This window comes from Lethenteron reissneri, chromosome 25, assembly GCF_015708825.2.
Source record: "Lethenteron reissneri isolate LAM-NWPU_2019-01 chromosome 25, ASM1570882v1, whole genome shotgun sequence".
Lineage (NCBI taxonomy): Eukaryota > Metazoa > Chordata > Hyperoartia > Petromyzontiformes > Petromyzontidae > Lethenteron > Lethenteron reissneri.
In genome coordinates, this window is record NC_083803.1 from 16,799,469 (window position 1) to 16,811,810 (window position 12,342).

The window sequence follows — 12,342 nt, forward strand, 5'->3', positions numbered from 1 at the left end:
TAAGTCACAACGCGACCTTTATTCTGTTTGTGTATATCTTCAACAGCAAGCCCAATGTACATTCTCGACGCAAGAACATCTCAACACACCCACACAGCAACACACGTATAATCAGCACCCGCTGAGCCTGACAGACGGCCGTCACCAGGGTTGTTAGCGAGCGCCTATCACATCTGGCTACGGCCCTCGGGTGGGGTGGTGATGCCAGCAAAATGTCGATGTGGCCATTCGTTTTCTCACATTCTGCTAGCTACCGCCCTTTTAGGCCGAGTCAACATAGGTGCATGCCCAGGTCATATTGAAATCTGATTCACTTCTGGTGCGGCGTTTGGCCAGAATTCAATGACGAGCGTGTACAGGTCACCGAGTTGTTCATGAGCACGAGCACCGGTTGCGAGGAGGGCGCAACTGCAATGTCTGCTCACGCTTACGCCAAACTGTGCCACGCGCAGCGGGAAGGAGACTGTCTCACTGGGCTCTCTCTTGGACACAAATGGAAGTCACACTGACGGCGTTGCAGTTGAGAAGAAAAAAAGAATGAAGTGGATTGCACTTGTTGACAAAAACGGTATTTACCGCAAAGCCACCCACACGGACACAAGAGTCACGCACGGGTACACACGCCACATAAATCCACATATAAATTCATACACAGAGCGACAAGTGCGTTTGGGTCAGCCAGGGCGAAGAAGGCGTTTCGGATATTCTGTCCGGACCGGCTTCATTCTGCTCCGGGTGGTTGACACGCGTCGTTCGTTGAGCCCCGCTCGCTGCACGCACGAGGCGACGTGCACGGCGCCGTGGCCAGGCGGCCCCGAGTCCCGCGCTCGTTGGCCGTACTTCCACATCGGCTGAACAGATGCGATGCTCACTTTTTTTGGCGAACAAACCGGAGGGTGATGTTTTAAACGGACTCGTGGCCGAGTATCCTGCGCGCAGTGCATTAGCCACTGGGCCAGTGCACGTGGTAAAAACTGCATGTGTAAATAAGGACTTTGCGTGAGCCACGGGGAGGCCTGGTTTTGTGATTCATCCGTGCATAACGGACAGCGAGACGCAATCCCGTGCGTCACGGGCCGAATGAGGACGCATAAACACACACAACACCAAGGTGAGACGCAAAAAAAAAACACATGACTACAATGAGAACTAGAATCCCTGACAATTACAATACAGTACAACGTTGCAATGACAGATCAGCTTGAAATGTACACGTGCACGTATAAAATAATACGAAATGACGCTTACAAAAATCGAGTAAAAAAATACTTTGATTTCTCAAATATTGCACAACAGGGCTCTCTCCTCCCTGCTCCTCGTTTCTCTGTACCCCAGAATGAGTAACTCCCTGTATTTCATTCTTCCCTTCTGCCTCTCTGCTCCCCCCTGCTACTCTTTGCCTCTCCCTGGTTCCCTGCTCATTCCCGTTCCTCCCCAGATCATCCATGCACATCTATTTTCACTTCTGCTCCTCAGCCCATTCCTGCCCGTTTGCTCCTCGCCATTTATTTATGTTCCAGCTTGCTTCTCCTTGCTACTCCTTGCTCATCTCTGCTTCTCCTTGCTCATACCTTTCTGCTCCTCTCCACGAGCTCACTCTGTCTGTCTGCAAGACGAATGCCCACCGCTAATCTTGCAGTCTCGCCGGACCCAGCGAGCCCGTTAAAGGTCGACCGATGCTGGAAACTTTTGCGCTTTGTGTCATTGTAATGCCACACACAACTCCGCCCGTTATATTTTTACATTTATTTGCTAAACCCTAGGCCCGATCGTGTCTGCTTTCCTCAGCCGGGCTGAAGCCATGAAACGCCATCCCATGTACTTAGAGGCAAATGTAAATCGTTTCTCACGCGTGGAATGTAATCCACTCTTCGTGCACAGATTTGTGACTACAGAGAAGGCTGTGTGTTTGTGTGTGGGGTACTGGCACGTTCTGAGAATATTTACGTACACATTGCAGTAAAAGGCCGATGATGCCCAACAAGACACAGCCTCCACGTGGCGCGGTGCTGCAGTGTTGTGGTGCACGTGTCATGACGCTGTGTCGACGAGCGCTTGTAGACATTCCGAGTTCTGGAAAACAAGTCCACCTTGGGTTTGAGTCCAAAGCCAAACGTAGATCTCTATCAGAGTCCTGAAACATTTTGTTTCAGGACGACTGGGTCCAGCATTGGTCCAGCCTGGTGCCTGTGCGTAGGTCTCGTTCGGATATTGGTTCGGGCCTGCTCCGGGTTTTGTTCCGCGTCTGACTCGGGTCTAGGCCCAGGCGTGGCTCGCACAAGGCCCAGGCTTGGCTCAGACGAGGCCCAGGCTTGGCTCAGACGAGGCCCAGGTGCACCACCTGCAGGGTCCCCATGGCATGGCCTCCCTGTTGCGCGGCGTGGGGACACAGAAGGCGGAGTGTTAATCCCTGCCCACGCCGGTCCCTCCCCAGGGAAATCAATGTCGCTCCCAGCTACGGGTTTACTTGGTCCATTTTTTTTATTTTCCTCTTGTTTAAAAAAACATGAATGTCAACCGTTTTATTTCCACATTTTAAATCCTCAAATACATTACCAGCGATCAAAACGGTGGGTCAATGCATGGGGCAGATGAAATGTTGATGAAATGAGATCTTAAAACTTATACAGAAGCTTACGTCAATGCTCTTTTTAAAAACATTGCAATGTTACGTGACGTGCAAAACAACCGCCGGGTATCTTGCCCCCTCGGCCCTCCGCGGCCCCGCTTAACAACGCAAGCGACGACGTCAAGCGAGCAATCGGAGGAACTAAAAATAATGGGGAGCGCAAAAATGACGACTTTAACGAGCATTTAAGCTCCTGGCTGACTATTACCGACGGGACTGTCTCTGCCATTAAACTACTCCAGGTGAGACACTTTCGCACTTAAAATGTGCAGAATTTATCACGCTGGCACTATTAATTACAGTAAGTTAGCGCGCCCACATAATTGGACGTGCCACGAAACGGGCTATTAGAGTCTACATTAGTGACGACGTGTGACGGCGTAATCCCGCTGCAGACGCGCGGGCCGCACGTCTGCAGGCGCGACCGCACGCCCCGCGCGAGCCGGGGCGTGCGGTCGCGCCTGCAGACGCGCGGGCCGCACGTCTGCAGGCGCGACCGCACGCCCCGCGCGAGCCGGGGCGTGCGGTCGCGCCTGCAGACGCGCGGGCCGCACGCCCCGCGCGAGCCGGGGCACGCTCGCAGCGCTTGCTCACCACGCTCACCTCCGATCCCAACTGCTGCCCGTCCACGCCAGCCGCTCCTGCGGGAGGAAGATTACGAGTTACTCTCCTCTCTCGTATCCACGGGGGGAATGAGGGATTTAGCCAAACAAGGGACACATATGAACACGCGCTCACACACGGAAAATAATGGACAGATTTGTTATCCAATTTGTTTTAATCTCCCGGGATTACACTTGTAGCGGTATTTGTTGTGTATGATGTTCTGTTTATGGTGGCTGTGTAGCCTAGTGGTGTGTGCATTCGCCACCGAAATGGTAGATTGCAACGGTTTGACAGTTCAAATACCGGTAACGCCTTGTGGTGACACCAAAGCCTGTCGCCCGTCAGTGGTAAAGTAGACTTTAAAGAGCCTATGACATGTTTGAAAGAGTAGGCCAGTGTATGCTGGTGTTGGAACTATATCTGTGCACGGCCTTGGGTCACTCACAACATGCAGCCTTAACTGCATGAAACTTGTTCCCGTGTCCCTGGTCATCTGTGTCTTTACATTCCCTGCAAGTCTCTCGTAACCGCGCGTCTCTTCCACGTCGGCCTCCTTCAAGTCCAGTCCTCGCGCCCCCCCACGCTACAGCTTTCCACAATTGCCAATCACCAGGGCGCATGTAGTGTGCAGTGGCTTCATTGGCACACGACGAAGAAAAAGTGTCGATGGCGAGAAGGCGGATCGCAGGAGGAGTGGCAGGGGTCCAGAAACCGTGCAGCAACAGCGTGGCCGCGAGCGGTCGTACCTGCACGTGCCCACGCGGCGGGGTCCTCCAGCAGAGCGGCGGCGTACGCCTGCAGGCACGGCTCACACGACAGCTCGGCCCCCAGCTTCCGCCCCACGGGCCTGGGCGCGAGCGGGGGCGACAGACATTAGGCTAAGCGATAACCGAAACCATGCCGTCCGCCAGCGTGGTGACTGCGATGCGGCACCGTTCCCCGTCTCCTTCCCCACCTCGCGCTGGGCTCCGCCGGCTCCAGGCCGTGTTTGCCGGAGCCGCCGCCGTGCAGGCTGCCGCCCGTGTCGTAGCGGCGAGGCCCCGTCCGGCTCCTCTCCGCGGCAACGGCCCTGGTCAGCCCGGGAAGCTCCACGCGGCCGCTCGGTGGCGCTGGCAGTGCGCGGCCCGTCTCGTCACACACCGCCCTGTCCAGCAGGTCCACAGTCTCTGTGGCAGCCGTCCAGCGAGCATGTTAGTACGGGGGATATTTGATGATTATATTCACCTGAATTTAACGAACATTTTTGTCAAATTTCTACAGTTGTATTCCGATTATGCTATCGGCATCATGTGATGAAGTATCTATTTGGATCTCACAGAGCAGTGTTACAGAATCACAGAGTTACCTCTGAAATCCCTTCAAGTCACCTCTGGTCCACAGAGTAAGGGGCAGGACCTTCACTCGCACCCAGCCAGTGGTGGTCGATGCCGAGACCGCCGCTGGCTGGGAACCTCCGACTTAGGCCCGCATGGCACTCAAGTACTCTACTCAAGTCCTCTACTCAGATATGCACAAGGTCCGTAAATCATGGATTGATGGTATGAATATCCATCATTTTTATGTAAACCCTGTTTATGGAAGCAGTATCTATAACCTTCAATCGAAGCTGTTATTTACAAACATGTGCTGTTTTATAAGCTGCCTGAAAGGCTCAAATCGAATTTCCACTTTTTTATAATGCCCGCCCCAAATGAAGCGCTCCATGACATCGTCGTGACATCACGATTCGTTCGTTGTCCGCGTGTCAGGCACAGAACGAGCTACGTGGGCGATCCTGCACCTTGGCTGCGTGGCGCTAGCAGGTGCAGCGTGGGGAGGTGCGTGGGGGCGGTCGTGCGGGTGGACTAACCGACGCCGGCAGTGATGCTGTCTGCGTCCACCTCGTCCGCCTTCCTCCTCGCCACCGCCGCCAGCGCGAGCTCGCCCCGCGCCGCCGCTGCAAAGTGGATGTCCTGGGGGACGGGGCGGCGCAAGCGACCGGGTTAATGCCTCGGACTGTTGGGACGGAGGGGAGGTAGTCGGGCCTACAGAGTTACGGGATAATGCATCGTTTTGGGGTAAGGAATACGGTGCAGGGTACGTGTTTAGGAGTTAAGAGTTAAATTTAGCATTACGCTTGTTTACTCAGGGAAGCCTCACGCTTATCGCAGTAGCAAGCGATGATTCATGTGCATTTCAATAGAATAATTTGCAGGAAATGTTTGACATTTGGACCATGCCGCCGGCACACAACGGCCCGGTCCTGTGACCGACGTCACGGTACCTTTAACGTCCACCGTTAAGTGGACGGCGCGCATTTGCGGTTGAGGGTTAGAAGTCAGGGAAGCCCACTAGAAATCCAGAAAGTCAACAGCGTGACCCCATGTAAGCGGGACGCACTGACGTGCTTCCCCAACGTGTCGCCGGAATGTGCGATCCTACCCAACCTTAGCGAGAGCTCACGACTTGCGGAGGAGATTGAGATGAATTTCCTGGACTCAACGAACAAGTTTCAGGATGGAACAGATCTCCTCCTTTGTGCTCCCCGACTATAGAACTCCTTTCCGTCCCTTTTTCCACATTCGTGTGACGTTGCTGAATTTTTTTCAATGCGTGAGTTTGTATCTGCCCTACTGCAAGCAGTGCTATCTATCGCTGGCTACTTTTAACTATAGGTTTTCAAGCCTGTGCTAAGCAGGCTTGAAATCTCGATGTTATTACCATTACAAACCACGAACAAGGATTTGAGCATTATTTTTCATGGCTCCACTGATGCCCCAGGTTGAAATCGTCAAACTCATCGCACGAGAAAATTATTTTACATTCAAAACGGAACATGAGAAATGAACCCGGCGGTATCGTCACGGCGACGCCGGCTCGGTGCCCCCAAAATGGACACCCCCCACCGCCGTTGAGCCGCCCAGCCTCCTCGCACCACCCTCACCATGAACAGGTCCCGCGCGCCGATGTCGATGGCGAGCAGGAAGGCCTTCTCAAACTGCTGGTACCTGCAGCAGACACACGGCCGGTCACTCGCAAATCGCTCGGCACACAATCGCCGTTGCTCCATAAGCGCCGCTCGTTCCGTAACTGTGACTCGGTGACTCGCGGGTGACGGGGGAGCTCCATCGCGAGGCGTCCCCGTGGCGAATGGTTTGGTGGCGAACTTCACCGGAAGGCGTCGTCACCTGAGCAGGTGGTGGAAGAAGCGGCGTGCGTAGTGGCAGAGCGCGTCGCGGTACGCCAGCACCGTCGAGTCGGCCACAGCGCGCCGTGGGGCGTAGAACGTGGCGAGTGCCGACTCCAGCAGGGCTGACACGGAACAAAGACAAAGATCTCGCGTATCGTTCAAACAGACTGTCGGGGCAAGCGCTGTTAGCGAGTAGGAGCTATGAAGGCCGACACGGCACACGAGGGGATGTTTATACACCGCACCAGGTACTCATTTGAGGCTGGGTGGACGTAGAGGAGACCTAGGACCGGTTCAGATAATTGTCATTGATGTTGGCCGTGAGCAGGAATAGAAATCAAGGTTGCCAGGTTCATAGCACAGCGCGTTAACCACTGCATTGGCCGGAAATGTTTGAAATTGTGCAAACATCCCAGGTGTAGGGCCACTCTGAAATCGTCATGATTTGACAGTGAAAAACACGATTGACTGGCATTAAATTATATTATTTTGCTGAAATGAAATGTTTTCTTGATCAACTGGTGAGTCAAAGTACAAAAGGTGAGTGATCGCCCTTGCGTGTGTGACACACCAAACGGTGAAAATCGTTTGCGACGTGAGCACGGGGGAGTGCGACGACGTGCGAACCCATCGCGCCGTAGGCGCCGCCCACCTTCCGTGTCGGGGGTGAGCGGCTGCCGCAGGAGGCGGTCCGCGACGGCGGTGAGGCCTGCGAGGCACTCGGGCCCGTGCGAGTCCCAGCTGAGGCTGGCGAGCAGGCCCACGGCGGCGCCGGCGCGGCCCCGACGCAGGTGCTCGTGCAGCAGCTCCGCGGCGCCCAGCCGCCCGCCGCTCAGCACGCCTGGCGACGCGCAGAGGGAAGGCCGCGGCGACGGCGGGAGCGAGAGGGGGTGGCGGCACTTAGTCGGGTGAGGAGGAAGGGATGGTGGCGGCGAGGGCCGGTTGGGGGGGGGGGACGCGTGGGAGGACGCGACGCTGAAAGCGAGATCGGGGCGGGGGAAGAGGTTCCCTAAAACGTAGAGAACGAGTAAGCGATGAACAGGGTAGCGCGCCGAAAGGGATAGAGGGCGTGGGGGCAGGCACCGGGCAGTGGCGAGTTCATTAGGGTTAAAGTTCAGGGGAATGCGCAGAGCGAGCCTCTGGAGTGCGGCAGCCCGACAAAAGCTCGGCGAGACTGCGGGCGCATTGCAGGGCGGCGCACTTCATGCGCCCCCTCCCCCGTCCCCTCTTGTTAAAACGTCGGACAAAACGGCACGGAGCTCCACCGTCAATCACAACGCGATCAAACGAGCCGGAGGGGGGGGGTGGCGTGGGGGAGCGAGGGGGGGGCGCGCAGCGCGACTTGCGTAAACCCTGCGTGCGAAGCGAGCGCACGCGCGGGGGCCCTTTTCGCAATGCGCTCTTCAAAAACGGACAAAAGCGAGCGCCGGCACAAAGCGATCACGAGAAGTCGTGGGCACCCCCCCCCCCGCACTCAAGAGAGTGGATGGCCACCCCCCCACCCCCCCACGGTGCCTGGGTGGCGGGGCGCGGTGCGTCTTATTCCGGGCCCCCTCCGAGAGTCGCACAATTAAGATTCCTCGCCCCGCTGCTCATTTAACGGGTGGCCTCCTCCAAAAGGGGCAGAGCACAAAGGCGAGACACCCACCCCAATTAGGGCGGCCGGTGGCACGGCGGGCTCTCGTCCTGTCAGCACGTGCTGGGATTGGGCTAATTGCCAGGGTCACTAGAAATCTGCGGAATCGCCATCTGCCTTCGGCATGAAACCATTCCTACCCCTTCGCTTCTCTCCCCTTTGCGTGTGCGTTATCGCGGATCGTTAAACTTCAAAGGCACGGGGAGGAAATAATAACACTGGAATATACGTTGCACGCAGCGGGGTTCAATGTCGACTCAGGGGTGCGGGGGAAATGAAGAGCGGGTTTTTCGGCGCAGCCCCTGAAGCCGCCCGTGCCAACCGATGGGACGACACGATCGCACGGTGCACATCACCGCACGAGTCTCTTGCGCTAAATAAAGACGTGTAACCGCGCCGAGTGGCACGTTCATGGCAACACGGGGCCACAGCTCACCAGCGCCATCGCGATGCTAATGAGTCGGACTCATTAGCATCGCAACATTGACTGCTATATGTACGGTATACCTACTATAATCACCCAGGAATGTCTGTCCATAACGCTCGTGACGTCACTCCACACTGACCAGCTCCCATCATTAATATTCATGAGCAGGTGACATCCTCCAAATGGACACCCCCCCACCCCTCCTCATTAATAATCATGGGCGGGTGACGTCACTCAATATGGAGTACTCCCCCCACCCCCTCACTAATAATCATGTGCAAGTGACGTCACTCCACATCGAATAGCCCCCCTCATTAATAATCATATGCAGGTGACGTCCTCGAAATGGACACCCCCCCCATTATTACCGACTATAATGAACCAAGAATGTCTGTGTGCAACGCTCGTGACGTCACTCCACGTCGACCAGCCCCCTAATTAATAATCATAAGCAGGTGACGTCCTCCACATGGACCCCCCCCCCCATTCATAATAATTAGCGGGTGACGTCACTCCACATAGGGGGGCGAGGCGCCTCCTCCCCTCTTCTTGGCGTCAACTTACAACCCTCACTACAAAGGCAGAACCCTCACGTCACGCGATCTCCGTAACGCTGTTGAGACATGAAAGTAAAAAGGACGTCGTGATGAACAAGGGATTATAACCTTAAAATGAAACAAGTCTGTGTCACCGCGCCCTTACAAAATGTACGCACATTGATGCGATGAATATATCACGTCGCGGTCTGCTTTCCGCTTGCAAGTTTCACATTTACTGCAATACACCCGTCCTTGGACGGGCAAAAGACTAGTAAGTTGAAATAGAGCACAGGATGATACCGAGATCCCCCTTATCAAATGTTATTCGAATCGTAGTATTTGCTTCCGCAGATTTCTAAGGGCAAGGCTAATTGCCTTGGAACTGCTCAATACCTTCAAGGAAATGCAGGAGAGGGGAGAATGGGAGAGTTGGAGAGTGGAAGGAAAGGGGGCGCCGGAGTGACTGAAAAAACTGAAGGATACAAAAAAGCAGCATCGTACAATTAAAAGGGATCGTTTCCAATTAAAGTCGTGATCTGCTCGTCTCTTAGTGGCGGCGTGGCCTGTGCGCTGTGGTCTGTTTGTTGTGGCCTGGGAACCTGGAATCGTGAACTTCATGGCGTGATGCACATTAATACCACGCACACATGGATTTAAAACGGTCGTTTCCTTTAAGCCACTCGCAGGCACAGTTGTATTGAATCTCTCGGTGAGTGAGTGGGTTAGAGCTCAAAAGAGTGGAAGGAATCATGCTCACAAGCACAATGTGTGTCTTCACTTGTACATTATTGTGTTTTACATTTTATGGGTTTTGTTCCACTGATGATCTCCAATAATATAGTGACAGTTCTATATTGCACTCAAGATACCAAGTAAGGATAAAACCAGTGAGCAAGTTGGCAAGTCGCCTTACTGCCGTACAATATTAGTTCACAGTTCTCATCGTTTTAGCGCTGGTGGATAGTTCTGAGCTATCGTACACTCAACCGCCCTACTGGGCTCGCACGGTACCATGGGGTTGTCCCATAAAGTCGCGCTCCGAAATATTTTGGAACACGGGCGTCGCACCACCATACAGGTTCACTGTCGTAATTCCATTCCCCTCCGCCCCGCACTCTCCCTGCTCTGCCCTTGCATTAAATATTAAGTGCCGCGCCCCGCCTGTCTACCTGGTTTGAAGTCGAGGACGCCCAGCGGGCCGGCGCAGAACAGCACGAACAGCGAGTCGGCTGGCTCGGGGCGGCCGGGAGCGTGGGCCGACAGGGCGGCCGCAGCCCACTCGAGGCGGGCTAGCCCACCTTGCGAGCGCACCCACTGAGACAGCTGATGCACACACACACACGCGTAAATACAAAGACACACACAGACCACCTCCCGTTTAGCCGTAAAGACTATATGAGCGAGGGCAGTTAGTGAGCATCTGCTGTGGTTATTGTAGCTCACGAGGGGGTGGTGTGGCCAATACCACGCCAGACTCCTTTGCCTCCCCAGTGCTGATGTTTACAACTCTGCACTGGGGTCGTTACTTTGGTAACGACCGATGGGATATTTGTGAACTGTGCGGCCAACGCTCGGCGGATGTGCCAATTGGAACGACCACGGTGTCTTTTGCCGCATCGCCCCGCAGAGCCCAAAGGCCTCTGCGTATCTCTTTTCGTCGCCCTGAGAGTACCGATCCAAGTGGCGGCCGCACCTGGCGGATTAAGTATTTTATGACATTTATCCAACTGTGTGAGAGCATGCGGGGGGTGTGGGGGGGGGCATGGGGCGTGTGTGGGCCCCAACATTTGTCACCAACAACCTCCACGAGCAGCGCAAGTCAACTTCCGAAACGAGCGCCGTGCTGTCATTGTGATTTGTGCATAACAATAATAAAGAAATAAAAATACACAATTATAATTGTATTATGTATTAATTAATCCATGGATAATATCAGTGGCGCGCGATACAGGAACCGGTCCTGCACTCTCTCGTCATCACCAACCCACCATTGACCCACGAGGCGCATTATGGTCAATAAACCTCCATGACTGGTATGGCGTGGAGTGGACTTCATACATTCGTAGATTGAGAATGGCTGTAATTCATTTAACTTTATTTATTTCACAACCATAAACAGGGAAGGGTGTGTTTCTTTGCCATAAATGCGTTGCAGTGCCGTGTCCACCTTTTACCTCCCTAACGTTGCAGGCAATACGGACAATGCCACCGTTCGAGCAACATTGCCACAACATTCACCATTTAATGTCAGCTTGAGGCTAAATCTTCATCTTTCATACGGAGGATGATGTAGATGCAGAGCAAAAACTACAATTTCACATTAAGGTGGTCAAGCCGCATAACCGCGTCAGGAGCAGCGGAGTGTATCGCTGTGATGTCTCCTTCATATTTGTGGATCGGGAATTGCATTTTTATATGTTGTACGGTCTGGGATGCCCTTGTTTGTCTGTGAATGAACGAGCGAGGGAGCGAGCAAGCGACCCGGGACTCACGTCGATGGCGACGACTGGCGCGGGCTCCTCGGCCGCGGCCTGCGCGCTCAGCGGGGTGAGCGCCGCGTCCAGGCACTGCACGCGCGCCGGCTCGCAGCTCGCCACCGCCACCACGCCGCCCGCCGGGTGCCAGGCCACCATCTCCGGCCGCACCTCTGCCTGTGCCACCAGGCTCAGCTGGCAGCTGGCGTCGTACAGCACCACCTGTGCGGGCCGGCGGCACGACCCAGGGCGGCACGACCCAGGGCGGTTAGGACAGCACCGGGACAGCTTAATTCGACGGTGGGCATTGCACTCGCAACAATGTTTTTGTGTAAACGCGCTTGGTGGGCGACCATAGTGCAGCCCCACCACGTGGGCTGACGTGCACCTAGTCTGGCACCACCACCGCAGTGATGTTCTTGTGTGTGGATGTGTTCATAATGACGTTATAACTGCTTAAATAATGCATTTATTGTATTTGTTGCCAAGTTGCAGCAATGATAGTAAACGTCGACCTCCCCCATTTCTTGACGATGTGGGAGACTGCAGTGTGGATAACAGAATTTGAAGATATGAGGAGTTTCCCTGGGATAGTTTTTAACCAATCAAGGATTAAATGTGCCATAGTCCTTCCGCACTGTCACGGACATTTACTTAAATTATTCTTAATTCAGGATTTCAATTGTAATCTCAGTAGCGCTGGCTTGGTGCTCTGACATGAGCTTCCTGACATAATCCGAGTGGCTGACAAGTGTTCTTACGCTGACACCTGTGGTGGGTTGGCTCCTACTCCGTTTAAGTTCACCCTACTCCTTTAATTTGTCTCCCAAAGCGTGCAACTCCTGCTGCTGCGTTTTTATAA

The 12,342-nt window shown here is 54.5% G+C and overlaps 1 protein-coding gene across 4 annotated transcripts in view; it reads right to left on the bottom strand.

Moving 5' to 3' along the window:
- The window catches only part of WDPCP (WD repeat containing planar cell polarity effector), a 35,717-nt gene continuing 23,375 nt past the window's right edge, over window positions 1-12,342 (bottom strand). For 3 of the 4 annotated variants that reach the window (XM_061559547.1, XM_061559548.1, XM_061559545.1), the window contains 10 exons: window positions 11,499-11,702; window positions 10,176-10,329; window positions 7,057-7,245; window positions 6,403-6,526; window positions 6,159-6,222; window positions 5,085-5,187; window positions 4,191-4,401; window positions 3,982-4,082; window positions 3,224-3,270; window positions 1-2,368 (listed from right to left, as the gene is read on the bottom strand). In XM_061559547.1, the coding sequence (XP_061415531.1) occupies window positions 2,318-2,368; window positions 3,224-3,270; window positions 3,982-4,082; window positions 4,191-4,401; window positions 5,085-5,187; window positions 6,159-6,222; window positions 6,403-6,526; window positions 7,057-7,245; window positions 10,176-10,329; window positions 11,499-11,702 (1,248 nt within the window). In that variant the 3' untranslated portion in view covers window positions 1-2,317. The remainder of the gene's footprint in view (window positions 2,369-3,223; window positions 3,271-3,981; window positions 4,083-4,190; window positions 4,402-5,084; window positions 5,188-6,158; window positions 6,223-6,402; window positions 6,527-7,056; window positions 7,246-10,175; window positions 10,330-11,498; window positions 11,703-12,342) is intronic. The other variant, XM_061559546.1, reaches the window with a different exon arrangement.